The sequence below is a fragment of the Lycorma delicatula genome, chromosome 4 (assembly GCF_047948215.1).
Source record: "Lycorma delicatula isolate Av1 chromosome 4, ASM4794821v1, whole genome shotgun sequence".
Classification (NCBI taxonomy): Eukaryota; Metazoa; Arthropoda; class Insecta; order Hemiptera; family Fulgoridae; genus Lycorma; species Lycorma delicatula.
In genome coordinates this window covers 4,191,255-4,219,009 of record NC_134458.1, presented here as the reverse complement: position 1 = coordinate 4,219,009, position 27,755 = coordinate 4,191,255, and the positions used below count along the sequence as shown (strand labels likewise).

Here is a 27,755-nt window from a genome sequence, read left to right as displayed (position 1 = left end):
GGCGGAGAGAGTTTGGAACGCCGCCACCAACACGTCGAACAATCGCCCTCATTCGCGATACATTCGGAGCCAACGGAACTGTTAAAGATGTGCACAAGGAAAGATCCGGCCGATCACGAAAAGCTACAAGCGCGCGAAAGTGGGGTGAGCCGGTCAAATGTAAGACGCATTCTGAAGAGTGCAAAGTGGAAAGTGTACATTCCAAGACTGCTACACGCGACGAATGAGAACGACCCAGATCTAAAGATGGAGTACTGTGAATGGTTTCAGCACATGGTTGGCGAGAATGAGGAATTTGCAGGGAAGTTTGTGTGAACTGACGAGGCGCAATTCAAACTTAACGGTACTGTGAACCGCCAAAATTGTTTCTACTGAGCTCCTGAATATCCTCACGACCATGTGGACAGGGTAGTGAATCTACCGGGGGTTGCTGTGTGGTGTGGTCTATCAGCGCGTGGTTTTATTGGTCCCTCTTCTTCGAGGGTACCGTAACTGGTGTGAGGCGCACCTTGATTTGCTTCACACTATGATTTTGCCTGCCATCCAAAACCTGTATGGTGATAAACTTTTTTACCCGCAACAAGACGGAGCCCCGCCTCACTACCATCGAGATGTCAGGTTGCACCTCGATAATACTCTACCTGGATGGTGGGTGGGTCGAGGAGGTGCTGTTGAGTGCCCACCACGGTCTCCAGACGCACCAGTTACACTAACAGCCGTAGTTTGGTGTGCAGTTCGGCGCCATGGGCGTTGTATAGAAGCTGCTGGTGGTCATTTCGAACACATACCATAACCCTCTTTCAGTGCCAAAAATTGTCGTGTCAAGTCAAATTTGTCACGAGATATGGACTAGCAAACAATGAGTACATTTATTTGGATCCCTCTAGTAGGTAAATAGGATGTAGGAGTATATAAATAAATACGTAATATTTACTTTGTGTAAATATTTTTTAAATTAGAATATCGAGATAAAAAACTTTGAAAGGAATGAAATATAAGGACAAAAAGCAATCGGTCGACCGATGACAAAAAGCTTTATATAATGTACACAGTATTTGTAGAATTAATAAAAAAAATTAAAAAATTCTTGAAATAGGTACGATGTAATAAATCTATCGGTAAAGTATATTCACTTTATAATTTTTATAAAAACAGATGAAATCATAAGATTAACCCTATTAGCATCGGACAAATTTCTTTAGAAATGTCTGTCAAAACAAAATCGGTAAACTTATTGCAGTGTTAACATTAACTGGTAATATAAGTGTTGTACTATAAATCTTAATCTATTTTACAAATAATTAATTTATTGTTGCAGGATATGGCAGTGTGTCACCCCGTACTACGTGGGGTCGAATAACGACAGTTTTATATGCATTAATCGGAATTCCTCTGATGCTAGTATATCTTTCAACTGTGGGCGACAGCCTTGCAAAATATATTCGGAAAATATATACTAGATTGAATCGCAACAATTCTCATCCTAAAACGAAAAAAGATCCTGGGTTTGTAAAGACAACGTTGCAGAATCATATAACAGCTGAAAAAAAGCCTGTTAACGACGAAAAAATACACGAGATGAAACTTTGTTCCACTGGCGAATCGCATCCTGTTTACGACACAGAACCGCAAAACCAACGAATTCCTATACTCCTCACGCTTTCGATCGTCGTCATTTATATTTCTGGTGGAGCGCTTTTATTTAAAAGATTAGAAAACTGGACTTTCTTAGAAGGTTCGTATTTCTGTTTCACGAGTTTAGGAACCATAGGTTTTGGAGAATTAATACCCGGTACGACGGACACGAACGAAGAGGTTTCTGTATTCGTGTCTTCCGCTTATATTTTAATCGGTATGGCGGTAATAGCTATGTGTTTCAATCTTGTGCAAGACGAAACGGTTTTACTTGTGCGTCAGGTCAGCTTGTGGATTAATAAAGACGAAAACGTTTTGGAAGAAGACCAGGAAGTGATATCTATGTCAGTAGTTTCATCTTGACACAGGGAGCCGCCTTCTGGTTGCGAAACCCTTCAGTCGGGAACGAAAAAATTCGCTCCTGCTTTACGCGATATGAAACATTATAGCTTACCGCGCAGGCGAGAAGATTATTCAACCCGCTTTACCCGATCCACAGCGATTAGAAACTCTACCGGAGGTCCTGGCACCAGGACGAGTTCGGAACCGCTCGTCGAATATTTTGTTCCGCGCAGCGTAAGCGAATTTAATTTGTCGGTGTCGGCAGATTCACCCGTTCCACCCCCGCCGCCGTCGGCCCTCCGCTCTTCCAATACTCGCTCGAGAGACAAAATGGTCACGTTTGAAGACGATAGGTTATCCACCGGTCGCTCAAATCGCAGGGCGGTAGCTCTTGAAGATGTGTTCATGTGACACCATTAATGCTACTTTGCTTGTCGGCCGTCAGGACTTCGTGTGACAGATGTGTATTTAGAAGTAAAAAAGACATTACTTAACTAAACCGAGTAGAAATAAAAATAACCGGCGAGTACTAGTACAGGATCGATTTCGGGTGCCGTTTAAATTTAAAAATATACGTTTGTGTATAAACATTTATTTATTAATTTATCAAGAAAATATGTGTATTAAAGAATTTAACGATTCATTGTGATTACAAATTATTTTATTTTATTTGCGTTAAATCGGTGCCCGTTTCGATACGAAAACGTTTACATCAAGAAAAGTTTTGAACGGCTCAAAAATGTAGCGTTACGTTACGTTTAGCCTTACGTACGCTTCGTATAATGAAGATGATAATTAACAGCGATCTCTGCGACCGTCGATTTCAGTCGTACTATATTTAGTTTACAACGAACTAATTGTGTGACATACGATGCTGCCATCGTGACGGTGAAATTCAGTTGACAAAATCATGTGTGTTACAACGGTGATATTTCCGTTATAGTTCTTTTAAGATTAAGTTGTGTGAAAATATTTTAAGGCATCGGAATATATTTTTACCGTGTGTAAAGTTTAAAATATTATTTGATATTACAAAATATTTCTGTCTTTCACGAACAATGAAACGGCGTTTGTTCATCGGGCATATATTAATTTTTTATTATATATAAATCCTTCTTCTCATCATCCATATGTGTGTATTATTTTTATTGACCGAAATATAATTTCTTTTTTTACTCGTAGTTTCGATTCATTTATTATGGAATTTTCTCTGTGTTGAGCAGTATTGTTAATTAATTTCTTAAAAATGTTATTCATAATGATTTTTATTTTTATTTTAGTAAGTTACTTTTACTATTATGTGAAATAAGAAGAAAGAAGACAACGATAGCGCAGAAGAGAATGACGAAAAAATGTCTAGATCATTTGATAAGCCGGTTCGGGAGCTGACAGCTTTCAAGCCGCCTCTACTTTTTTCTTTTCTAAAAAATATTATTTTTAAAATTCGGTGGGGGCTTGTAATACGAGATAAAGTAATTTTCAGTCCTGCGCTCTGTATTTATCCCTCATCGTCGTTACCGCTTAAATCCGAGCAAATGATCGGTCTCTTTCCCCGACGGGACTTCTATCGCTTCTTTATTAGCTTCTCGTTCCCTTAAATACTCCCGGACCCGATGCCACAATCTAAGTCGGCGTGGCAGGTAGATTATCGGCCCATTACCGTCAGATTTTCTGCGCTAATCCTGTCCATCTCAGTCTCGCTTCGGTTCTTCGGAATCTGATATCTCTGACCGAGATTTCAAATTTGTGCACGTGTAGTGAAAAATCTTCATCCTGTAAATTTTATCGATTCCCAAAAAAAATTGTCGGCTCTTTCACTTTCTAATACCTCTCGTAATAATACCCCCCCCCCCCCCACTATGTGAGTGTCTCAGTACCGTAAGGCACAAGACCGGCCGTTCTGTAAATATTGTAACTTTTTAACCGGCGTTGAATAGGTAATTTACTTGGTAATAAGGCGTTTAAGTAATTTACTTCCTGCACCCATTCATCGTATATTATCTTGTTCTTTTGAAGTAGATTAAGAGCTTAATCTCTTTCAAAATTTCATATCCTCTGTTCCCTTCACACTCTATTTAGGTATGAACTTCAGTTCGTTAGGGGTAATATTCGGTTCGTTTACTCTTTCAGAACTGTTATCTCCTGTTCCAATCGTTTCGATCGGTTTTCCTCTCCGCTATTCTTTTTTAATCTACAACTTTAGTTTTATTTGCGGTAACCTTTTGCCCGATCTCGTTTACACTCTTCCTTAATTTTTTTTGTTAGAATTTTTAGCTCGTTCTACTTTTTCACAACACTCGCTACTTCATCGGTAAATTGAGAAAATTACTGGGAGAATGACTTCTTAGATTCCAATCTCCGACTCCGTTACTTTTCATTGTTTCCGGGTCGGATAAAAGCATTTTTCAGTATAATATAAACGTTTTATCCCTTTGTAGTATTCTATCTCTATTTTAAAATAGTCAGAATTCTGTATACTCTGATAGTACTATCGTACGCTTAAAAACATCGTTTAAATATATAAATGTAGCGTTTAGCGATATGCTCCTATATCGGTAGCCGTATTTGTCTTCCTTCTTATGCAGATTTAATATGTTTGCTTTTATAAAAACGTACAGTACATATAAATTGTAGACTCTGCAGATGGTAGTCTACAGAGAAGAGCCTTCCTTCTGGTTTTCTTGCTTCTGTCCCTACCATGTAGTCGCTTAGTAATGGGAGTTCTACTAGCGGTTCGATGAGCAAACGTTTTACAATATATCTTCTTTTCACATCCTGCTTTCCATCGAATAAGATTTATTCGCTGATATAGGAAATTTCTACGACTGCGAGTCATTCTGCCGTTTATCTTCATTCATCCTTTACGATCTCTCCATATACTCCTCTGTATAAATTTTGCTTTCCTTTTTCCACACGCTTCTCTTGTCATATCTATTATAAACCGATATGTTTATCCGATCGGATTTGTTACATCTGTTTTAAAACGACTCCATTTGTTTTGTTCTCTTTCATCAATAACTTCTTGTAGCTAATGAGATTTATTTTATCATTTTAGTGGAATCTTTTCGACCTTTTGGGACTCCTTTATCTATATTTTTTCTGAACCTAGTATTTTAGTTTCGTTAGCCTTCATTCCTTTCACAAAAATTATTTCCTGTGTTTGCAGTTTTATTCGTACAAGTTGGTGATCTGACTTATAGTCTGCTTCCTTATACTGTTCGTTTAATCCTTTACTAAAGTGTACGATCGGCTTTCTTGTACGGCATAGGTGGTTAACCAAATCTCTTTTGGTATATTTATATGCGGGGTGGATGTGCACATAATGTTCAAGTTTCCCGCATCTAACGAGCTAAAACTTTTCGATTATTCTACTTTTTTTGTTTCGTATTTTCCTTTTTGTTTCCTTCACTTCCAGTTTTAGCACTAGTGTCGCTGTGTAATTGTAAGTCGTATTTTGGCGATTTATTAAATTAATCTTTCCGTAATTCAAGATTTTTCATTTTCATCTCTTTTTGCTTTTAACGCGTAAACCTCATAACCGATATATTTTTCGATTTTTCCTTAGGTCTTAACGGTAACTCTTCCGCTTCCGTCCTCAAAACTCATATTCTGCTTGATGCTTCCTTTCTGTAAAACCTTCACCCGTGTAGCGTCTTTCACCTTCACAATCGTTATTATATGTTACGTAACGCTGGGTATTCACTTCCACAATTCCCTCGTTTACAATCTCGTGGGGCCGCACGATCCGTTCAGTATCCCCTTGTTAGAATTTCACTTGCTGCAGCCACTAAGGACTGTGAGTTTCGAGTTCGAAAATTCACCGTATTAAAGAATTAAAAAGTAATCCTTTTTCTTTGATTCTCTACCCGCGACTACAGTATTTTATTTTTTACATGTTACCACCCTGATAGAGTTAATCGAATTTCATTACCTGAATACATCAGAATGAAATAAAAACAAATCATTTATTAGTAGAAAAAAAAGGTTTGTAATAACGACATGTGTGGTATATCGCATTAAATATCTTTCAGAGAGAAATAACTCTAAGAAATAATCAGTCCTCCTTGACTTGGAGGGTCTGTTTAGAGTCGTTTGGGTTTAGCCTACTTCATCGGCGCCCAGCCGCCAAAGAATCGTTTCTGTTCTCCACAATGCGACGATAAATTGTCCTCCACAATGTTCTTGTGTTAAAACCTTTGCTTCCGTACAACTGAAAAAGGCAGTGCATGTTAGGAATGCTATCTATTAGAGAAGGTTTAAATCAGGGTTTTAGTCATCCGAAAGTCAACGAGTCTGTTATCAATATTAATCTACTGTTTAGTTCTGTTCTACAAAACATCAAATACTTCTTAATATGAAACGAACAGAACGTATCGAAGCAAATATATATTTTTCTAAACTCGATCGGTGGTGACATGTATAGTATTTCTTGATCACTGCATACACTATTTCTAAAAGAAGTCCTGTCTGATGGGTATTATCTGGTATACCGTGCTTACAAGAAATAAATGCAACCGTTTATTATTTTTTTGTGCACTTATAAATAATGAATATTTTGTTAATATGGAATAAATAATTTATTTTCTGCGAATCTGTGTCGTAATTAAATAATGAAATTTGATCGATTCTATAAATATATATATACAAAACGGAGAAACTTTCAGGACATGTTCTATTGGTAAAAATAATGAAAAACGTTCACATAAACATAGGTCTGGAAACGCTTTGTTTTCGTGTTACGGCTGGCGAAATATTTCGCCCGGATTTCAACTCTTCTAATAAAAGGAAGCCCTACTGTAAGTTTTGGGACGCAAATTAAGGAGTAACGTTGGTGGTTTCTTAAGTAATTTGAGCTGGGAAATAGGATAAAAGGTCCTAGAACTGTAACTCCAGTAGTTTTTAAGATATCCGACGTGAAACACAAAATTAGGAGCCGAAAAACAAGTTTTTTTTTAGGTTTGTAGACAATAGCTTTGTTAAATTACTAATAAATGCAGAATATTTAGTAACAAAAGTTGTAGAGAATTTATTTTTGAGATAATTAATAGAAATACAGCTAATAAAAAGTAAATAAAATTTTTTTTAAATCGGTTTTTCATTGAAGCAAAACAGACGAAAAATAGACAGAAAATTGTATTATTCTTTCTGTATCTAATAAACATTATTCTTAATATTGCAAAACAAAAAAATAGAATACATGAAATAAAAATGGTAACAGAATAACAAATCTCAATTACAGTAATTGTTTGAAATTTCCTCCTTCACAATTTACTCAGCACTCTGCTCGACGTAAAATATTTTCGGTACCTTTCCGTATCATCTCAGGATCGTTTTGAATTCGTATTTATACGAATAGCTTTTCGTATTTCGTATTTTAATGAGTAAATATTCTTTAGTATTAACTTTTTGTCGGTATACTATCGTTTTCATATGGCCACAAATGAAGTAATCTAGTGGCGTTTAGTCAGGTGATCGTGGTGGCGAGTCGATTGGTCCACCACGTTCAGTGTGGCGATCCAAATATGGCGTTGCACCATCGTGCTTGAAAATCATTTGCAATCTAGTTTGTAAAGATACATCCTCTAAAATATCCGGCAAATTATTTTTCAAAAATGAACGTATTCATCTCCCGTAAAGTTATTGAAAACAAATGGTCCCAGAATTTTGTCATAATAATGCCACACCAAACATTAATATGAAATCTATGTTGGAAACTAGTCACCACAGTACCATGTAGATTGTCTTCGCTCCACAAATAACTCTTTTTAGAACTGAAGATTCCGTTTCTCATAAAAGTGACTTCAGCAGTAAATAAAATTGAATTTACCTTAGCGTTTTGTAGACGCCAATGACGCATGTCTAACCACGGCGCCGGGAGTAATCTGTCGGTCGAAAATTTTTAACCTTCTCCAGGCGGAAAGGATGCGCCATACTTTGTTTTTTTGACAAATCAGTACGAAATAAATTTCGCCTTGTACAAGTGGCTGGACTACGCTGAATATGTTGAATCACGCGATGTTCATCATTAACTCGATGATTTAGTTGGCGTCCACAGAAAACGAACACGCTGGAAATGGCTCTTTCGTTTTTAAATCCTGACAGACCGGAGAATATTTAAAAAGAATGTTTATTAGGTACAGAAAGAATAACTCGAATTTCTGTCTATTTTTCATCGATTTTACTTCAATAAAAACCGATTTTTAAACGTTTTTATTTACTTTTTATTGACTGTATTTATATTAATTTTCTCAAAATAAATTCTCTACAAGTTCTGTTACTAAATATTCTGTACTTATTAGCCGTTTAACAAAGCTATCGTCTACAAACCTAAAATAAAAAAACTTGTTTTTCGGCATTGAAATTTATGTTTTACGTCGGATATCTTAAAAACTACTGGAGTTACAGTTCTGGGACCTGTTTTATACTATTTCCCAACTCAAATTACATTAGAAACCACCAAATTTACTCCTTAATTTGGGTCCCAGAAATTACAGTCGGTCTTTTTATTAGAAGAGTTGAAATCCGGGCGAACATTTTCGCTAGCCGTAACACGCAAACAAAGCGTTTCTAGAACTATGTTTATATGAACTTTTTTCATTTTCACCAGTAGAATATATCCTGAAATTTCTTCGTTTTTTCGTGGGACACTCGGTATACATCGTGTAAGAATCGGATGGATCACTTAACGATTAATTTTAAACTTTTTGTCAACTTTTTTTCATTTCGAAGGTACAGCCCTTTACTAATTTGAAAGTGAAGATTTTTATACCCGCTGACAGCATTTCTTTTTGTTTATTTAAAACTCTTTTAAAGTAATCATATTATATACGGGTCGCTGAAACAGATTCATGTGGTCTTATGAAAGAGATATCGATCGTTTAAAACAATAAAATCATTTAGAATTACTACCGATAGAGATCAACAAATCTTGCTTTTTTAAGGAATTACAAATCTATTTCGGTTCTATATTCTACGTATTATGCCGAATATTGACTGTTGCCAAGAATGGATATATATATATATATAATGCGTTCACAATATTCTAATAGAAATGCTACCAACAAACTAAAGGGACAGTTAATATCACTTTTCTGTGGCTTTGTACTTAAAAACAATTATAAACCGGTATTCAATCCATCCACGGTCATGGAGTTTGGCAGCAAGCTATATATATATATATATATATATATATATATATATATATATAAAATATATGAAAAAAGTTTAAACAAAAATAATAAGAATAATATTGCTGCAAACGAAACGGTTATGATAGTTTTCTATTGCAGATAAATTATTATGTAAAATTAATAGCAAAATAAATTTAGTAAATGCGCTACTTTAAATAACATTAAAACCTCAGAATTAATATACAGTAAGTATAAATTTATAACAGAAAAATAACTTTTCAACGTAAAAATGATTATTAAATTTACAGATAATTGTAAATTGTATTTTAAAAAAAAGTATTATAATAAATCGTCCGGTTCGGCTAGAGTAAATCCGATTCGTGAGTTTAAAGTCGAGAACGCATGGATTTTAAGAAAGAAATCAATTTTATTAACTAGAATAACTTGTAGGATTTAGCGTCTTAAATTTGTTAAACTGAAGTTCATAGTATCAGTCGTATAAATTCTGTAAACGTATGTTGTATATTCTATCCGAGAATAAATATTTTTATTATTCTGTTTTCCAACGAGTATTTTACTTTATTTTAAAGGCTTAAGCGGAGGGTTTGACGATTTTATTTAATCGTGTTTATCTATGTACCGAAATAATGATATTATGCTTTACTAGAATGTTTCTTCGCGATGTAATTTTTATAATACATCTAGGCTTTAGGCTATGATCGAGACTCTTAATAGTTTTTAGAATTCCTGGGTTTCAGAACGATTATTGACATCGCTTCAACTCTATAATATTCAACCGCCGCACGATTTTAATATTACACGTTATCATTAATAAAATATAATTTACCTGATACGACAGATTGGAATTATTACAAACTTAAAAAAAATATCGACTTAAACAAATCGCCTTAGAAAATAAAAAAATAATCTTTCACTTCTGTAAATTTTTTGACCCTCTGAAGTCGATTCCAAATAAATTAAAACCGACTACCACCACCACCACTTTTAATTTGACAACCCCCCCCCCCCAATTCAAAAAGTCAAGATTTTAAGTGTTTAAAGTAGTTTTATAAGATAGGTTTATTATTATTTTTTACATTTAAGTGTTTTACATTCTGCTTTCTTAGCAGTTGTGCGGTACTTAGTATTAGTGTATATGCTGCACGAGTATAACAATAGGAACACTACTTAATTAAGCCAAACATCATCTTTCTGCTATTAATTTTTTTTTGACTCGGGTGATGAAATGTCGAGAAATAAAGAAGGGTAAATTCTGTCTGTTCGTAAGAGTGCGTGTGTATGTTGACTATTTGTAAGTCTATTTGGCAGTAAATGAACGAACGAGCATGTGCATGCGTTACGTATGTTAATAACTTGGAATCGGCTGGCGAATAGTTAGTAGTTCAGTCGTCGCCAAGTAACTGCGAGCTTGGAGTGGCGACGATTATTACCCGACATAAAAACATGTTCCTCGCTCTTAGTAATCCCCTTACCAAATAATTGTTCTATTTTTAACAAATGGATGCAACGATTTTGAAATGTAATAATTCTTTACTGTACATTGTAAAATGTAATAACGGATGACAAAATATTACCTATTACTAATTACCCGGCAAATATTGCGATAGATGGTTATTACTGTAACTTTACTTACTTACTGGAAAATGAATTATCCGTTTGATTCCTCGACTACAACCCTCTCCTAGCTTTCATCACTGTCTTCAGTGCAACTGTCACTACATAAAGAGACGATGAAAGATTCTGTCAGAGAATCTATTAACGATTCTCGGTTATAGTTTTCTTTCACCTTCGTTTTTTTAACCTTTTTGCAGTAAGGTCTCCAGGGTTCGTCGCTCATCGAATTCATTTTATCTTCAAACAGTTTCTGCACTTCTGACATCTTAAACGTCGTGTTATGGCTTGCAACATGTCGTTTTATATCTGTCTATACCATCTCGATTAAATTTAAATCAGGACGGTAAGGTGGAAGCCGCAGAACTTGATGCTCAATTGTTTCCAACAATTCGTCAAATCGGTATCTTTTTCTGTTACTTTTATAATTAACAGATGTTTTATAAAACAGAAAACGACAACATTTTTAGTAGTTCATACAATTGTTGTTAAGCGTTTGAGACGAAAATGGAATATGATGTTTCTGTAGCCAAACGGTCATATGACACTGGAAGTTTTTCAGAAAGGGTATTATGATACGGAGCATTGTCAGTAACTACTGCAGACTCAGAAGGAAGGTTAAGAACTAATTTTTCTTCAGCTCGTTTCAAAGAATTTTTAGTATTCACTTTATTGTGGTAATCGCCACTTTTTATTTGGCTGTTCAAGTTAACATTACATTTGAAATATAACCCGTTTCACATCCGGCGTGAATTGTAATTAATATTTCACCTTTATTTATTGGTGAATGAAGTCCTGAATCCCTGCTGTCAGCCTGTGATTTTGCCGTCGAATGAGATAATAAAACATAGAATTCATCTAAATACACGATCCCCCGGTTACATTTTCTAAAATAACTGATCGCCTGCAAATATGAAATCCTTTTCTGCCTAATATCATGTTTTTCTACCAAAATTTTCCTTTCGTTTTTAGTTTTGCGCCACTTAAAACCTAATCCTTTTAAAATTCTTCTTAAACTAGTTTCACTACCGTTAAAATTAATTTTAATTTTCAATTCTTTACCGAATTTATTAACTGTTGGCAGCTCCCCTATCTTTGAGTGAAATTCATTCACAGTTTGCCTAACCAAACCTTTATCAAAATCATCTAATCCGGTAACCGATTTAGAACGTTTTTTTTTTTCGGGACGATGGACGAACATTCTGGCCCCTCGGATGGAAGAAATTCTATTTTTTCTTTTCTTAGGCTTTGTACCTTCTTTCTTCTTTCTTTTTCCTGTTTAGCCTCCGGTAATTACCTTTCAGATAATACTTCAGAAGATGAATGAGGACGATATGTATGAGTGTAAATGAAGTGTACTCTTGTACAGTCTCAGTTCGACTATTCCTGAGATGTGTGGTTAATTGAAACCCAACCACCAAATAACACCGGTATCCACGATCTAGTATTCAAATAGGCTTTGTACCTGAGTCCTGGAAACGCCAGAGACCGCTGCAGTTCTCTTCATACTTCTGTATAACAATTAAATGCTTGCCATTTTTTAATTGTCCTACAGCTAAAGATTCTTTCTTCATGAAATTATACATCTTGTTTACAGTTTCACGCGCCTGTCTTCGAAATTTTTTATCTTTCGCAACATACTTAAATTCAGCCATAACTATTCGCACGTGAACTGCTTTAAAATTTGAACCGTAAACCACGATAAAAACCTTTTACAAAATATCGTATTCTACATTAATCGACAATGCAACAAAATACACGACACACGCCAAAAGAACCGTACCGAGAGGCAGAACCACAGAACTGAACTTTATACACATAGAAAAGCAAAGGAGAAATAAGGCTAATTGTTTTGTGTTGTAACATGATATCACTTTCTTAATATTGTAAACACATAAAAATACATCGCTTCGTAAACAACAGTTGCATCATATTTACGTTACTAAGAGATGACTAAATCATGGTGTGCCAAAGTTCCGGAAAACAATAGTATAGAAATGACGTGCGGTCTGATCATCCAAGCTGCCGTTACGTGGCGGCTGCTGTACTAAAATTTAAAGAAGGGTGGAGAAATAGACAGGGTCAATGACAGTCACTTGCCGGGAGTGTTTAACAATGAGGTTGATGATTTTTCGATTTAAATTTACAAGAAAACCCACCGGGTTGGTCTAGTGGTGAAAAATCAGCTGACTCCCAAATCAGCTGATTTGGAAGTCGAGAGTTACAGCATTCAAGTCCTAGTAAAGCCAGTTATTTTTACACGGATTTGAATTCTAGATCGTGGATACCGGTGTTCTTTGGTGGTTGGGTTTCAATTAACCACACATCTCAGGAACGGTCGAACTGAGACTGTACAAGACTACATTTCATTTACATTCATACATATCATCCTCATTCATCCTCTGAAGAATTATCTAAACGGTAGTTACCGGAGACTAAACCGGAAAAAGAGAGAAATTTACAAGAAATAGTGTCCGTATAATTAAAAGGTGTTCCCAACGCAAAAGCGAGTGATCTGCATCTCAATAAAGTTAAAAAATACGAGCCAGGAAACAACATTTGTAAAAATATGTAAGGGTCTAATGGAGAACTCTCTCGCTAAAATAGGTTAAAAAAAAAATGAAATGGGCCGAGAATGAATTTGAATAGTAGCAACATAATCGTAGTGTGTTATTTAAAACATTCGCAGCTTTTAAATGGAGAGCCACCGGGTTGGTCTAGTGGTGAACGCGTCTTCCCAAATCAGCTGATTTGGAAGTCGAGAGTTCCAGCATTCAAGTCCTAGTAAAGCCAGCTATTTTTACACGGATTTGAATACTAGATCGTGGATACCGGTTTTCTTTGGTGGTTGGGTTTCAATTAACCACACATCTCAGATATGGTCGAACTGAGAATGTACAAGACTATACATTTCATTCACACTCATACACATCATCCTCATTCATCCTCTGAAGTATTATCTAAAACGGTAGTTACCGGAGGCTAAACAGGAAAAAAGAAAGCTTTTAAATGGAATTATATAAATAAAACAAGTTATTAAGCAAACTTAATATACGTATTTTAAAATAATTTTTGATCTTGTTAAACGTTTTAATCTTTACAAATTGTTTAACGCCACTCTACAAATAGTTAGCCAACAAAGTGCTAAAAAATTTAATATAGTGTTTAAATCAGCATAATTTGTTAATCATGCTGGCTATTTAATAAACCGTTTAAACCAGCATAATTAAAAAATTATGTTTTAGTGGTTATTAATAAATATTTCTAAAAAACCAAATATCTATGTAAATAGAGAGGCTAATCGACGGTGAAAAAAGTGAAAAACAGTAAGTGAAAGAGTTTTACAATTTTTAAATAACTTAACATATATTTTTCTAGTAAAATGCAGTTTGTTGAATCGTGTATACAGAATGATTCAGGAGGAAGGGAAATGATTTGGGAACTGATTCTGAAACTTGAAGTAAGGAATAAAGTTTCATATATCTGAAAACGCTTTGTTATCGAATTAAGGCTAACGAAAAATTTCACCCGGATTTCAGTATCTCCGATGAAATGAGGCAATAATGAAACTTTTAAGGCTTTATATAAAGGGTAAATGTGATGGTTTCTTATGTTTTGCGATCTGAAAATTCGAATAAAGCAGGTCCAGAACTGTATCTCACGTCGTTTTTAATACATACAATGTAAAAAGAAAAATTTGGCAATAAAAAACACATAGTTTAGGTTTGAGGTACAATAACTTTGTTAAACGACTAGTAAATGCGTAAATTTTATTTCCTTTTTTAGTAAATGCGTAAGTTGTATAAAATTTAATTCTGAGAAGATTGATGTAATAAAGTCACTGAAAAATAAAACAACTTTTATTATTAAAAACAAAATAGAAAAATGTTATTAATTTGTAAAAATTAAAAACAGCTGTTTTTAGTGCAATAAATTTAGATCTTTGAAAAATTAAAATACTTTTAATTTACTTTAAAAAATGCTCACTGTTGTTTACATTGTATTAACGTACAATTCGGAAATTCCACCGCTGACATCAATGCACTTTTTGAGCGATCGTTCTATTTCTTAATAATCAATGGAGATACACTCGCGTTTTAAATTGAAATTTGTATATCCTTCACAAACCTTGATCCATACCGAAACTAATTAACTGAAATAACGTACTATCTTAACACTTTTGTTAAAATACTTAGTCGGGTACAAATAAAAACGAATCAAATATATAAAAATCGGGTATAAATCTTTACAAATAATTGAAATATTAATTTTTTAAACGGCCACCAGCAGAAAATTATTAAAAAATTCTTTGATGTTAGGTAAAACTGTTCTTAAAACTCACGTAAATGCAAACCTCTAACTTAACCTATTAACGAAGTTGTGGCTCGTTGAAACCGCCATAAAAATTGGGTACTTTCACGCGTAATTTTTCGTAATACTTACAGACGTTCTTCAAATACATTGAAAATCTCAAAAACAACGCAGAAAAGAACAGATTTTAGTATGCTGTAAAATTCGAACGCTTAAGTTAAGTAATTTGGAAGATAATATAACTCGTGAATCGGTTTTATTTCGTGACGACCGATACACAGTGTATGTCCGAGAATTCCCCGTATACCTAGACAAATATGAGTTGCGAGCTTAGCACATATTTTGAACATTTATGTACATTTGTTCTCACAGATTATTTATCCATCGGATCCACCGTTGATCTGAAACCACAGACATATGCGTCTCCACATCCTCCTCGTGTTGCGAAGCATCTTCGGGTAAACGGTTCGAAGGCTTCCTTCACACTCCTACGCGATTCGTTATTTGTCGCTTATCGACACTGAGATACGTAGGGCTTAATTATTTTACACGATGAGATAGCGGGTACGTTAAGTTCGTGGTGCCCGTTCCGTTGAGACCGGTGATGCTCGCTCGTTTAGGAAATAGCGTACTCGAAGAGCAAAACGAGGTGGACCTCTGTCTTGATGTATTAAGATGAGTTACGCGATATCCTTGTGTTGAAGTCGAGGTATCAAACCGTCTTCCCGATATTTGCAAATAAGAATCACCGTTAGTACTCTTAAAAAAATTATAGCCCCCGGCCCGTAACAAGATATTTGGGTGGATTTCTTTCCGAGTCGCACACAAAATTGAGTATTCTTTTTAACGCAGAAAACCACATTCGCGACTCGTGAACCGCGATAAATTGCGCATTCATCACAGAACAATCTTGTGCAGGACACTGCATTTGAAAATCGTGCTAATAATGCAGGATAGGATCCAATATGCTGTTCCGTGTCTCCATCCGATAATACATCTACTAACGTCCGTCGAAACGATTTCATATTTGATTCTTTTTTAATCAATCGCATATTTTTTTGTCCATTACTCCGTTGGCTGTCTTTAACGCTTCTCTCGATCTAGCGTTGCCGGTTTACGATGTGGGTCTTTGTTAAAGCGTTCACGAAATGCACTCATTATTTGTGACATTCCTTACTCAGTGCGTCGTTATTCTTGTACCCAAACGCCTGTCACCGACTCTTCAACATTAAAACTGCGTCTGCTCATATCAGCCGTGGTTTTTCAACCGAACTAGAGAGCGAGGAGCGTCCTGTGTGATCTTGTGAGCAGGGATACCGACCCACGATAAAGAAATTATTTCTTAGGAGCCGATTACCGCATGACTTCCGAACAGTAGCGACATGTTAATTGCAGCGGGGGGGATACGGGGACACGTTTCGGACGTATTGTCTTTAAGCTCGTAAAACATTTCGTTCATACAGTGAGAAGTTTTCTAAATCTTATGATAGGTGTTTTATCCCGTTCGGTTATTCATTTTACAAAAACACAATTTGCCAAGAGATAAATGGTATTGTGACCGCATCGTTCGGTAAGTACACTCTAAAAGAATAAATGATTCAATTTTAATAAAAATGTCATCCGTCAGGTACGGTCAGGTATCATGGTGTCAGGTATCACGGTCAGGTATCCGTCAGGTACGGAATGTCATCCGTCAGGTAAACCCACAAGACAGGTATTTCAGAAGCGTTTATTGAAATTTGATATAATTTGACCCACGACCTCGGAAAGATTTATGTATTTAATTTTAGCTCGTTTTTACGCATCGAACTGATATGAATCAAGTTATATTTAGTGTTGGTAGCCGTACTTTTATAAACGAACGTAAAATATACAAACATTCGGACACAAAAAGAGTCTGTCTTCTTCCTAAACTTTTTGACATTAATATTTCTCGAAGCGGTCGCTTCGAAAAATAAAATTAAGGTAATAGCAAAAAACAGTTTGCCGTGATTATATACATAACATATAAAAACACCTTATGTATTTAGGGTAGTGAAAAATCTCCTCATGAATTTCATTTACGCTGCCATTTTTATTGCGGTGTAAAATATTAAAATATTAATCTTCCTGCTGAAATCGTCCTTTTAAAAATAAAAATCTACAGGTAATAGAAGACCGCCAAGAGGGATTCAAAATTTCTCTCCTTCTTCCCCCTAATAAAGCCTCTGTCATTGTTTTTTTTCTTTCAATGTACTGAAGAATGAAATCATAAACATCAAAAGTAAATGATATTAAGAATGTTAACTTTTAGCCAAACTATTGACGCACGAAACGAACGACGAGCGATTTGTAACCCGAGTAGAGTCTTTACGATTTAAAATATTACTGTACGTAGATAGCAGGCAGTAGAGCTGCAACTGTTTAAAGTTAGATCGTTATTTGTTGTACTTTGGTAAAGCCTGAATCGACGACGTCTCTTTCAATTTAGTTTATGCGGTTAACTTAAGGACTTCTTTGAAAATATTTAAAACATTTAGAAAGCTTGTATTCTATAAATCGAAACCTTTACTGAATCTTGTTATCGGACCTCTCAAAATACTAAAACATTCTAAATCCCTTCTTTCATCAAACTCCCCTTGAAAACCGCAAAATATCGAGGTAATAGTGTGTTTAATTTGAAAAATGTTTTTTAATAAAAATCTGTTTACGTTGATGTTACGCCGATTTAAACATATTATTTTAACATTTAACAAATTACGTAACGTTAAATTAATTTCATTCATAATACCGTACGTATTAATTTAATCGCTAATCATTATTAACACCTTTTATAGTTACTTACATAAATCGCTTATTCCCATTACTTTCCTAGAATCTTCTTTACGAATTTATACGATCGCCCCGTCTAATTACTTGTCATCTGTAAAACAATCGTTCGTTAGAAACCGGTGTTATACTTTCTTCGCAGCTCCTATCGTCTTCTAAAAATTTCTGTTTCAATCCGAATATTGTATCTACTCGTTTTCACAAACTCAGATCCATCGGATACGACAGATGTCGATGAAGATGACATGTCGATAATGAAGTGAAAACGCGGTTGAATTCTAGCGAGTAGTCATCCGATGCGGAAACAAATTGTTTACTAATACGCGATTTTAAAGTTTCGTCGGTAATACTCGTATTTTATTCGCGTTTAGCAAGTCGGAGGAGGTATTTTCACTAAACGACATTTCCACACGAGTGTAATTTTTTATATCTGATTTTTTTCTTTACTAATTTATCTTCCCGTGAAAAATCTGAACTAAATTAACTCGAGGGTAACAGGAAAGATGTAATAAACGGTAGAAGGTTCGCGAAAAAATAGCACGAATCTCGGTGATTACAACGATATAAATTTAAAACTTTCAAAAACGACCGAACATAAGCTCGATTTACAATGAAAAAGGTTACGCATTAAACACACACAGAAAACATAAGAAGGAGCCCAAACACAAAGAAACTGAATTAAATCCGATACTCGTTCTACAAATTAACCTCGTTTTTTTTATATTTATTTACAATATTTTCGTTATCTTTTATTCGTTCGCTTCTAGAATATTCTTTTTATTATAATTTAAATACTTAATGTGACACTCGTCATTACTATTTAATACTTATCACTCGTCATTCAGATGACGCGCAACGAAAAAATAAAAGATGAATATTAATAATATAAAAAAGTGTCATTCCTTAGCTCGTTTACTCTGACACATTCATCAGCGGATCGGATTTATTACGAATTTTGTAATCGAAAAGGCGATGTCTACTAATCGATAACGCACACTATATGTAAAACTATATTTTACACGTCTATAAGCCGGTTACCTTGTATAGCGTTATACAACAGAACACCAAAATAAACACGCTGATACTTCGAGCCTGATGCGCCAAGGTTTAGACCATATTCTGAAGAACAGCGCTCTCTGTGTCCGGTAGAACGATACCGTAACGCATAAATAAATCTCTTGCAAACCGACTCGGTCTGTTCGACAGCAAATCCCCAGCCGTTGTTCCAGTCTGAAACCGCATTTATATAATCGTGTAGATAAAGATGTAGAAGTATTTATTAACACGTCTATAAAGAGGAGGTAACCGACAGAAAGAATTCTAAATTACGATCTGCTTTGAAGTTAAAGGAGTAACCGCTGAGCAAACATCGGTTTCGAATCGAACAAAACATTCCGATCAAAATCAGATTTTTACAATTTTTAACTAATCGCCTCCTCTATTTAGCCTACTTTCCGTACGCTCAATGAGATCGGTACGGGTTAGCGTATTCGAAATGTTCGAACGCGATGTGCTTACGCTGTCGAGGAACGTATTATTCCACGAAAAAGAGTTCACCGTCATTAATAACGACTTACCGTATTAGATTTTATAATTACATTTTAAAATATAAAGTTCCACGTAAATAAAATTTTAAACAAAATTTAATGTAATTTGAATTTAAACTTTTGTTCTGATATTATTATTTTTCGGTCGCTTTTTTGTTCTTTCTTTATATCTCGTAATTAAAAATTACGTGCAAAAATTAGTCCCTATAAGGATCGGCGATGAAACTCATCTAAAACGATCGATAATTATTTTAAACGACACCGAACAGAATTAATTATTAGACCGTAACGAAGCGCTTTCAATGTCAGTCATCGGTTTTGGGTGTCGGTCGCTGACAACGGCCTCAAGTACTATTAGAAGTTGCGAGGTAAGTTTTTAAATTCTGCATTTAATAAATCCGGCCTGGTTTGTCGCTTATCTTATTTCGTTTATATTTTAATAGTACTGTAATAAAATAATTTTTTTGTTAACTTTTAATAATACGTACAGCGGTAATTCTGTATACTCGTAAAGTATCGGCTTTAATAAATGAAAATTTAAGCCGCGGCAGAAGCAGCGGACGTACGACAAACAACAACCGTACGCTATAAAAAAGTATAACTTTAAAAAAGATCTTGTGGGTAAAACCCATCTTAAATTCGTTACGAATTTTAAATAGATCAAAAAATAATTTTTTATCGCGTATAAGGAGTTTATAAAAATATCGCTGGGGTCGGTGTAACGTAACGCTTCTTTGCTGGGTCAGCAGCTTGCAGCTTCTGTTCCCTGTGACACGGGAACCGGTGGGGGAAGTTAACTACGCTTGAAGACGCAGCGTGCGGCTCGATCGGTTTGCGGGAAGAGCCGGCTACTCCTTTATCAGTATCGTTGCATAATCGTTAGTTGGAGGTCGGAGTAGCGTCGGTCATTCGTCCCCGTCTTGTCGACGTTAACCGATTTTCGTGCTGAAAATCTGTAATGGCCTTTTATACGAAGCTGTTGCGTAAGTATTATTTATCCCTCTCAGTATTAATGTATTTTTTTTTCATCCGATTACAACGTACGAGTCTGATTTTGTTATCTTACTTGTTTATTTATTTCTGTAAAATAACAAAGGAGTTACAAAAAATGTAATTTCTTTATTATGTAGCTGTATTATTTTCTCGTGCTCCGTCGGACTATTAATTAAAACTTAAGTTACATTTTTATTTTCTGAGCGGTACAGAAACAGAACGACTCTTAAAGCTTAGAAAAACGGGTTAAGTTATTCCTGGTCGTTTAAATAACCTTACTCCAACGATATCGTTACGACTTTATGAGTCGAAGGAAACGGAAATAAAACGTTTGCACGATAAATTGTATCAAAACCGTACGTAAACGACGAAATAAAATATTGCAGTTCCTTTTGAAAAATTTCAATACCGAAAACCAGTCGGTTCGATGTCGATAGACATACTTTGTTTTAGTTGTTAGATTTCTCGGTTCGGTAGCGATAGTACCCGGTCGGGTGCGTAAGTGACCTCTACGCTCGTCGAGTTTTACAGAGTCGACGCTCCTGATCGTGCGTTTTGAAAGTCGTATCTTACGTCGATTTCATATTGTTTGCGTAACTTATTATGTCCCCCTTTCTTATCTGCGTGTGACATATTTATATCTTTATTAAAGGCGATATATTTGCGATTTGTTTCTCCGTAGCGGTCGGTAGATGATGATCAGTACGATTCAAATCGAGAATTATAGCGGAACGTTTCTGCGCGTTCGATATATCATTTTGGGAATTCGTACCTGATTTGACCGAAAAGAAATTCTAGGTGTTGGAGCGATTTACAGTCGGGTTTATAAAAAATGACGCTCGAAGCCTGCTTAAATTTTGTAACAGACTGTGAATAGTAAAGAAAATAAATATACCGGATGAAATCCTTCGCCGCGTTAAATTTTATTTTATTAACAAATCATTCAAACGGTAAGAAGCGCATCGTTTACTTTTTCAGAAAAGCACAATTTTTACTAAATTTTCTGATAGTAATACGATTTCCGACTCCCGTAATCTAAAAAATAAATGATTCTTTAAAATATAATTTAAAAAAATTTTGAACATGGATTTTTATTTTTACCCGTTACCTTCGTCAAATTTCAAATCGTTACGATAAACATTTCGACGATAAATGAACAAGCCTTAAAAAAACAATTTCGATTCCCGGTCATCGTTATCTGTACGATTTTTGTCCGTTACTATAGTTCTCGTTTGCAGTTAATCGCTTAAAAAAAAACAACAGACTACGCTATCGTTTTATGTTATTCCATTTAAAATTATTTTAAATGCTTTATGTTCGATGAAGCCAGATTTTTATTTAACTTTATATATATTTTTTTTTTTGTCTTCAGTCATTTGACTGGTTTGATGCAGCTCTCCAAGATTCCCTATCTAGTGCTAGTCGTTTCATTTCAGTATACCCTCTACATCCTACATCCCCAACAATTTGTTTTACATACTCCAAACGTGGCCTGCCTACACAATTTGTCCTTTCTACCTGTCCTTCCAATATTAAAGCGACTATTCCAGGATGCCTTAGGATGTGGCCTATAAGTCTGTCTCTTCTTTTAACTATATTTTTCCAAATGCTACTTTCTTCATCTATTTGCCGCAATACCTCTTCATTTGTCACTTTATCCACCCATCTGATTTTTAACATTCTCCTATAGCACCGCATTTCAAAAGCTTCTAATCTTTTCTTCTCAGATACTCCGATTGTCCAAGTTTCACTTCCATATAAAGCGACACTCCAAACATACACTTTCAAAAATCTTTTCCTGACATTTAAATTCATTTTTGATGTAAACAAATTATATTTCTTACTGAAGGCTCGTTTAGCTTGTGCTATTCGGCATTTTATATCGCTCCTGCTTCGTCCATCTTTAGTAATTTTACTTCCCAAATAACAAAATTCTTCTACCTCCATAATCTTTTCTCCTTCAATTTTCACATTCAGTGGTCCATCTTTGTTATTTCTACTACATTTCATTACTTTTGTTTTGTTCTTGTTTATTTTCATGCGATAGTTTTTGCGTAGGACTTCATCTATGCCGTTCATTGTTTCTTCTAAATCCTTTTTACTCTCGGCTAGAATTACTATATCATCAGCAAATCGTAGCATCTTTATCTTTTCACCTTGTACTGTTACTCCGAATCTAAATTGTTCTTTAACATCATTAACTGCTAGTTCCATGCAAAGATTAAAAAGTAACGGCGATAGGGAACATCCTTGTCGGACTCCCTTTCTTATTAGGGCTTCTTTCTTATGTTCTTCAATTGTTATTGTTGCTGTTTGGTTCCTGTACATGTTAGCAATTGTTCTTCTATCTCTGTATTTGAACCCTAATTTTTTTTAAATGCTCAACATTTTATTTCAGTCTACGTTATCGAATGCCTTTTCTAGGTCTATAAACGCCAAGTATGTTGGTTTGTTTTTCTTTAATCTTCCTTCTACTATTAATCTGAGGCCTAAAATTGCTTCCCTTGTCCCTATACTTTTCCTGAAACCAAATTGGTCTTCTCCTAACACTTCTTCCACTTTCCTCTCAATTCTCCTGTATAAAATTCTAGTTAAGATTTTTGATGCATGACTAGTTAAACTAATTGTTCTGTATTCTTCACATTTATCTGCCCCTGCTTTCTTTGGTATCATAACTATAACACTTTTTTTGAAGTCTGATGGAAATTCCCCATTTTCATAAATATTAAACACCAGTTTGTATAATCTATCAATCGCTTCCTCACCTGCACTGCGCAGTAATTCTACAGGTATTCCGTCTATTCCAGGAGCCTTTCTGGCATTTAAATCTTTTAATGCTCTCTTAAATTCAGATCTCAGTATTGTTTCTCCCATTTCATCCTCCTCAACTTCCTCTTCTTCCTCTATAACACCATTTTCTAATTCATTTCCTCCGTATAACTCTTCAATATATTCCACCCATCTATCGACTTTACCTTTCGTATTATATATTGGTGTACCATCTTTGTTTAACACATTATTAGATTTTAATTTATGTACCCCAAAATTTTCCTTAACTTTCCTGTATGCTCCGTCTATTTTACCAATGTTCATTTCTCTTTCCACTTCTGAACACTTTTCTTTAATCCACTCTTCTTTCGCCAGTTTGCACTTCCTGTTTATAGCATTTCTTAATTGCCAATAGTTCCTTTTACTTTCTTCATCACTAGCATTCTTATATTTTCTACGTTCATCCATCAGCTGCAATATATCGTCTGAAACCCAAGGTTTTCTACCAGTTCTCTTTATTCCGCTTAAGTTTGCTTCTGCTGATTTAAGAATTTCCTTTTTAACATTCTCCCATTCTTCTTCTACATTTTCTACCTTATCTTTTTTACTCAGACCTCTTGCGATGTCCTCCTCAAAAATCTTCTTTACCTCCTCTTCCTCAAGCTTCTCTAAATTCCACCGATTCATCTGACACCTTTTCTTCAGGTTTTTAAACCCCAATCTACATTTCATTATCACCAAATTATGGTCGCTATCAATGTCTGCTCCAGGGTAAGTTTTGCAGTCAACGAGTTGATTTCTAAATCTTTGCTTAACCATGATATAATCTATCTGATACCTTGCAGTATCGCCTGGCTTTTTCCAAGTGTATATTCTTCTATTATGATTTTTAAATTGGGTGTTGGCAATTACTAAATTATACTTCGTGCAAAACTCTATAAGTCGGTCCCCTCTTTCATTCCTTTTGCCCAGCCCGTATTCACCCACTATATTTCCTTCCTTGCCTTCTCCAATGCTTGCATTCCAATCTCCAACTATTATTAAATTTTCATCTCCTTTTACGTGTTTAATTGCTTCATCAATCTCTTCGTATACACACTCTACCTCATCATCATCATGGGCGCTTGTAGGCATATAGACGTTAACAATCGTTGTCGGTTTAGGTTTTGATTTTATCCTTTTACAATGATTCTATCGCTATGCGTTTTGAAATACTCCACTCTCCTCCCTATCTTCTTGTTCATCACGAAACCTACTCCTGCCTGCCCATTATTTGACGCTGAGTTAATTACTCTAAAATCACCTGACCAAAAGTCGCCTTCCTCTTCCCACCAAACCTCACTAATTCCTACTATATCCACATTTGTCCTACCCATTTCCTTTTTTAAATTTTCTAGCCTACCAACCTTTCGTAAGCTTCTAACATTCCACGCTTCGACTCGTAGAATGTTATTTTTTAATTTTCTGGTGACCCCTTCCTTAGTAGTCCCCACCCGGAGATCCGAACGGGGGACTATTTTACCTCCGGAATATTTTACCAAGGAAGGCGCCTCCATTATTGCTATGTGAAAATGCAGAGAGCCACATTTTCTTGGAAAAAAAGCAGCTGTAGTTTTCCATTGCTTTCAGCTGCGCAGTACTCAGAGGACTGAGTGATGTTGATACGGCCGTTTAAGTCGTCCTGACTCACGCCCCTAACAACTACTGAAAGAGCTGCTGCCCTCTTTCAGGAATCATTCCTTAGTCTGACTCTCAACAGATACCTCTCCGATATGGTTGCACCTTCGGTCCAGCTACTCTGTATCCCTGAGCACTCAAGCCCCCTCACCAACGGCAAGGTCTCATGATTCATAGAGGAGGTTTTTATATATATATATATATATATATATATATATATATATATAAAACTTCAATTAATTTTTTATGTTTTATTGGTTTTTGTATCGGATTTTATTCTGTCGGTAACCAAAAGAATTAAAGAAAATACTAAAGATGCACTTTTGAATTTACACCTGTATAAATATATCTTCCGCGCGCTAAGTAATAGATACAGCTTTATAATTTTATGTCACTTAATTTTTAATTTATTTATTACTAGATTACGGAAAATTCTATTCGAGAATCGTTTATAAGAAACTTTTTTTATCTGCGAACAAATTTATGTTTCAGGTAGTTCATCGGTTCTATGATACCAAAAAATGAATCCTGTTCTATTGAATACTAAATGACCGGTACAAAATGTTTATTTCATATAAAGGATAACATTTACAGATACGTCGTTGTTATAACGCGTGCTTATCGATGACTTGTAATATCAAATGTCTAAATGAAATAAACTTACTGTAAAACAAAACAATTTTTACAAAAAAAAAAGAAGCTACAGTATTACATGAAAGCAAAATACGGCAATAGTAAATGCGATGCTTTTAAAATCGTTAAACTTCAAAGCGACTCGCTTTCAAAGTGTACAGAAATCCTTTTTCAGAAGAAAGAAAAAAAAACGAAATTGTGTTTTTCCAAACTATAACAGACTCCTGCGCCGGACGTCTCAATAATATTTTACGCACAGTTACCCTCGAAATCTACGTGAAATTCAAAACATACGATTACGATTTTATCGATAAGTACGATTCTAAATTTTAATACCTCGTCGAGCAATATCTGAATTAAAAGCGTCGACATATCATTTCGAAACGATATCAAAAGAATATTTTATTTTAAGGGCCCTCGCCAAAATAAACACCGAACCGCCTGAAATTTGACGAGCGTAAAGAAAAAAGTTCATATTCAAACGTTTGTTAATTTTAACAATTAAAAATAATCGTTTTATTGTTATCGATATTCAAGTAATCCAGATATACACAGTCACATATTTTATGTGACTGTGTGGAATATACCACGAAAAGGTAAAATACGCGTTTCCCGCTATTTTTTAATAAAAATGTGAACGATCCGTTTCTGTTTAAACGTGATCTTAAAAAAATAGTGTAGAACACAGAAACTCTTCAAGTACGTAAATTACGAGGCTCTTTTGTCAACCAGATTATAATTCGTATATTCGCTGGACGGTCAAGTATTATGTTCTGTTAATAAACGTACTCGTTTTTTTACATTCCCTATAGCGTTTTTAAGTTTAGGAGAACCGTTTCTTTTACTGAATCGTTTTAAGCCTGTTGCGTTCCTTGTCTCGGTTATTTCTAATTTATGTAGACAAAATAATTTTTTCAAAAAACAATAGATGTTATTTATACGAACTTACCGATACAGTATTAAAAAATATTTTGTTATTTACACAAAAAACCACATTTTAATAATACAGAAAAATACTAGAACAAATACGCACATCCAGATTAGTATCTTTGTGGCATCTAGTTAAATCGCAAAATTTAACGTCACTTCTAGTTACGATGAAGACGGTCGCAAAAAAAGTATAACCTACGCTTAAAAACGTACCTTTAAACTATTTTTTTTTAATGATACATAAATTATCGTTATTAAAAATAAATAAAATACTGTACATAGATGTAAATTATACAGAATGTAGGTCGCATCAGGTGTACTACTTAAGAATAAGAAAAAGAAATGTCTTAGCATTCGCTTGTAAGAATACTTTACAAAGTAATTAGTTTTCAAGATATAAAATCGGTTGTCGGATCGTTGTCTGTTTCCGCTAGTACACGAACTGCGTCGACGTTGATCCTCCAACATTTCTAAATTAAAAATTCTAACTTATCAGAGGGTTTTTAATACGAGTCTTATTATGGTCGTCTGTTGCCGTTTTAATAAATTACCGTTTCGTTTAAAAGATCGGCCGTCTTAATTAAAAGGTATTCTCTTTTACAAAACTCAGTCGATGAGTTTTTTTTAGTAACGACCGTTAAAAGTGCTGGATTTTCTGTATTCACGTTTAACTCGTACAACCGTTATATGATAATTTACTTGAATAATTTAAATTTAAACCTCCCGAATCTTTATCAGATCGTGTACCGATTCTATTTATTTATTATATTTGAATTATTATTTTACCGGGTGTAAAGAAATTCCCGGTTTTAAATTAAATTTACTTTAGCACATTTAGAATTACAAGTGTACGTTTTATATTGTACGAGGTTACTAAGTCTTAAAGATTCTTTTTACCTCTTAAGGTAACTCGGTACGGGCACAGGTTACAGCGCTGTAGACGTCAAACCGATAACCGATCTCGTTCCGCACTCTGGTGAGCGCGTCTTGCAGGAATCGCTTCCGCAGCAGCTGTTATTCTTCGGCACAGGCGGTCAAGCGACTGGATATTTTCGTATACGATGTCTTTTACGCAACTCAATAAGAAAAAAATCCATCGGCGTCAAATCGGAACTTCGCAGGGACCGAGCTTCTTCGCCTATCGCTTATCTGTCTTCTGCAAACTTCTTGTTGAGCGTAGTCCGCACATCTGCACGATGCGGAGGGGCTCCGTCCTTTTGGTAAGGTAGGCCTTCCTTATTTTCAATCTGCAGAAACGAGAAATTCGTTAACGTTTCCGAGTACACTATGCGGGTAATAGTCTTGCTCGTGGGGAAAAAACGATCCGAAAATTCGATTATGCGTGATA

The 27,755-nt window shown here is 35.1% G+C and overlaps 2 protein-coding genes across 4 annotated transcripts in view; both read left to right on the top strand.

Moving 5' to 3' along the window:
* sand (potassium two pore domain channel sandman) overlaps positions 1-3,158 on the top strand; it is a 109,716-nt gene extending 106,558 nt beyond the window's left edge. The window contains exon 4 of the mRNA XM_075362174.1: positions 1,319-3,158. Within this exon, the coding sequence (XP_075218289.1) occupies positions 1,319-1,998 (680 nt within the window). The 3' untranslated portion in view covers positions 1,999-3,158. The remainder of the gene's footprint in view (positions 1-1,318) is intronic.
* Positions 3,159-20,275: 17,117 nt separating this feature from the next.
* LOC142323056 (polyamine-transporting ATPase 13A3-like) overlaps positions 20,276-27,755 on the top strand; it is a 158,049-nt gene continuing 150,569 nt past the window's right edge. For all 3 annotated transcript variants that reach the window (XM_075362172.1, XM_075362171.1, XM_075362173.1), the window contains exon 1: positions 20,276-20,388. In XM_075362172.1, coding sequence (XP_075218287.1) covers positions 20,364-20,388 — 25 coding nt within the window. In that variant the 5' untranslated portion in view covers positions 20,276-20,363. The remainder of the gene's footprint in view (positions 20,389-27,755) is intronic.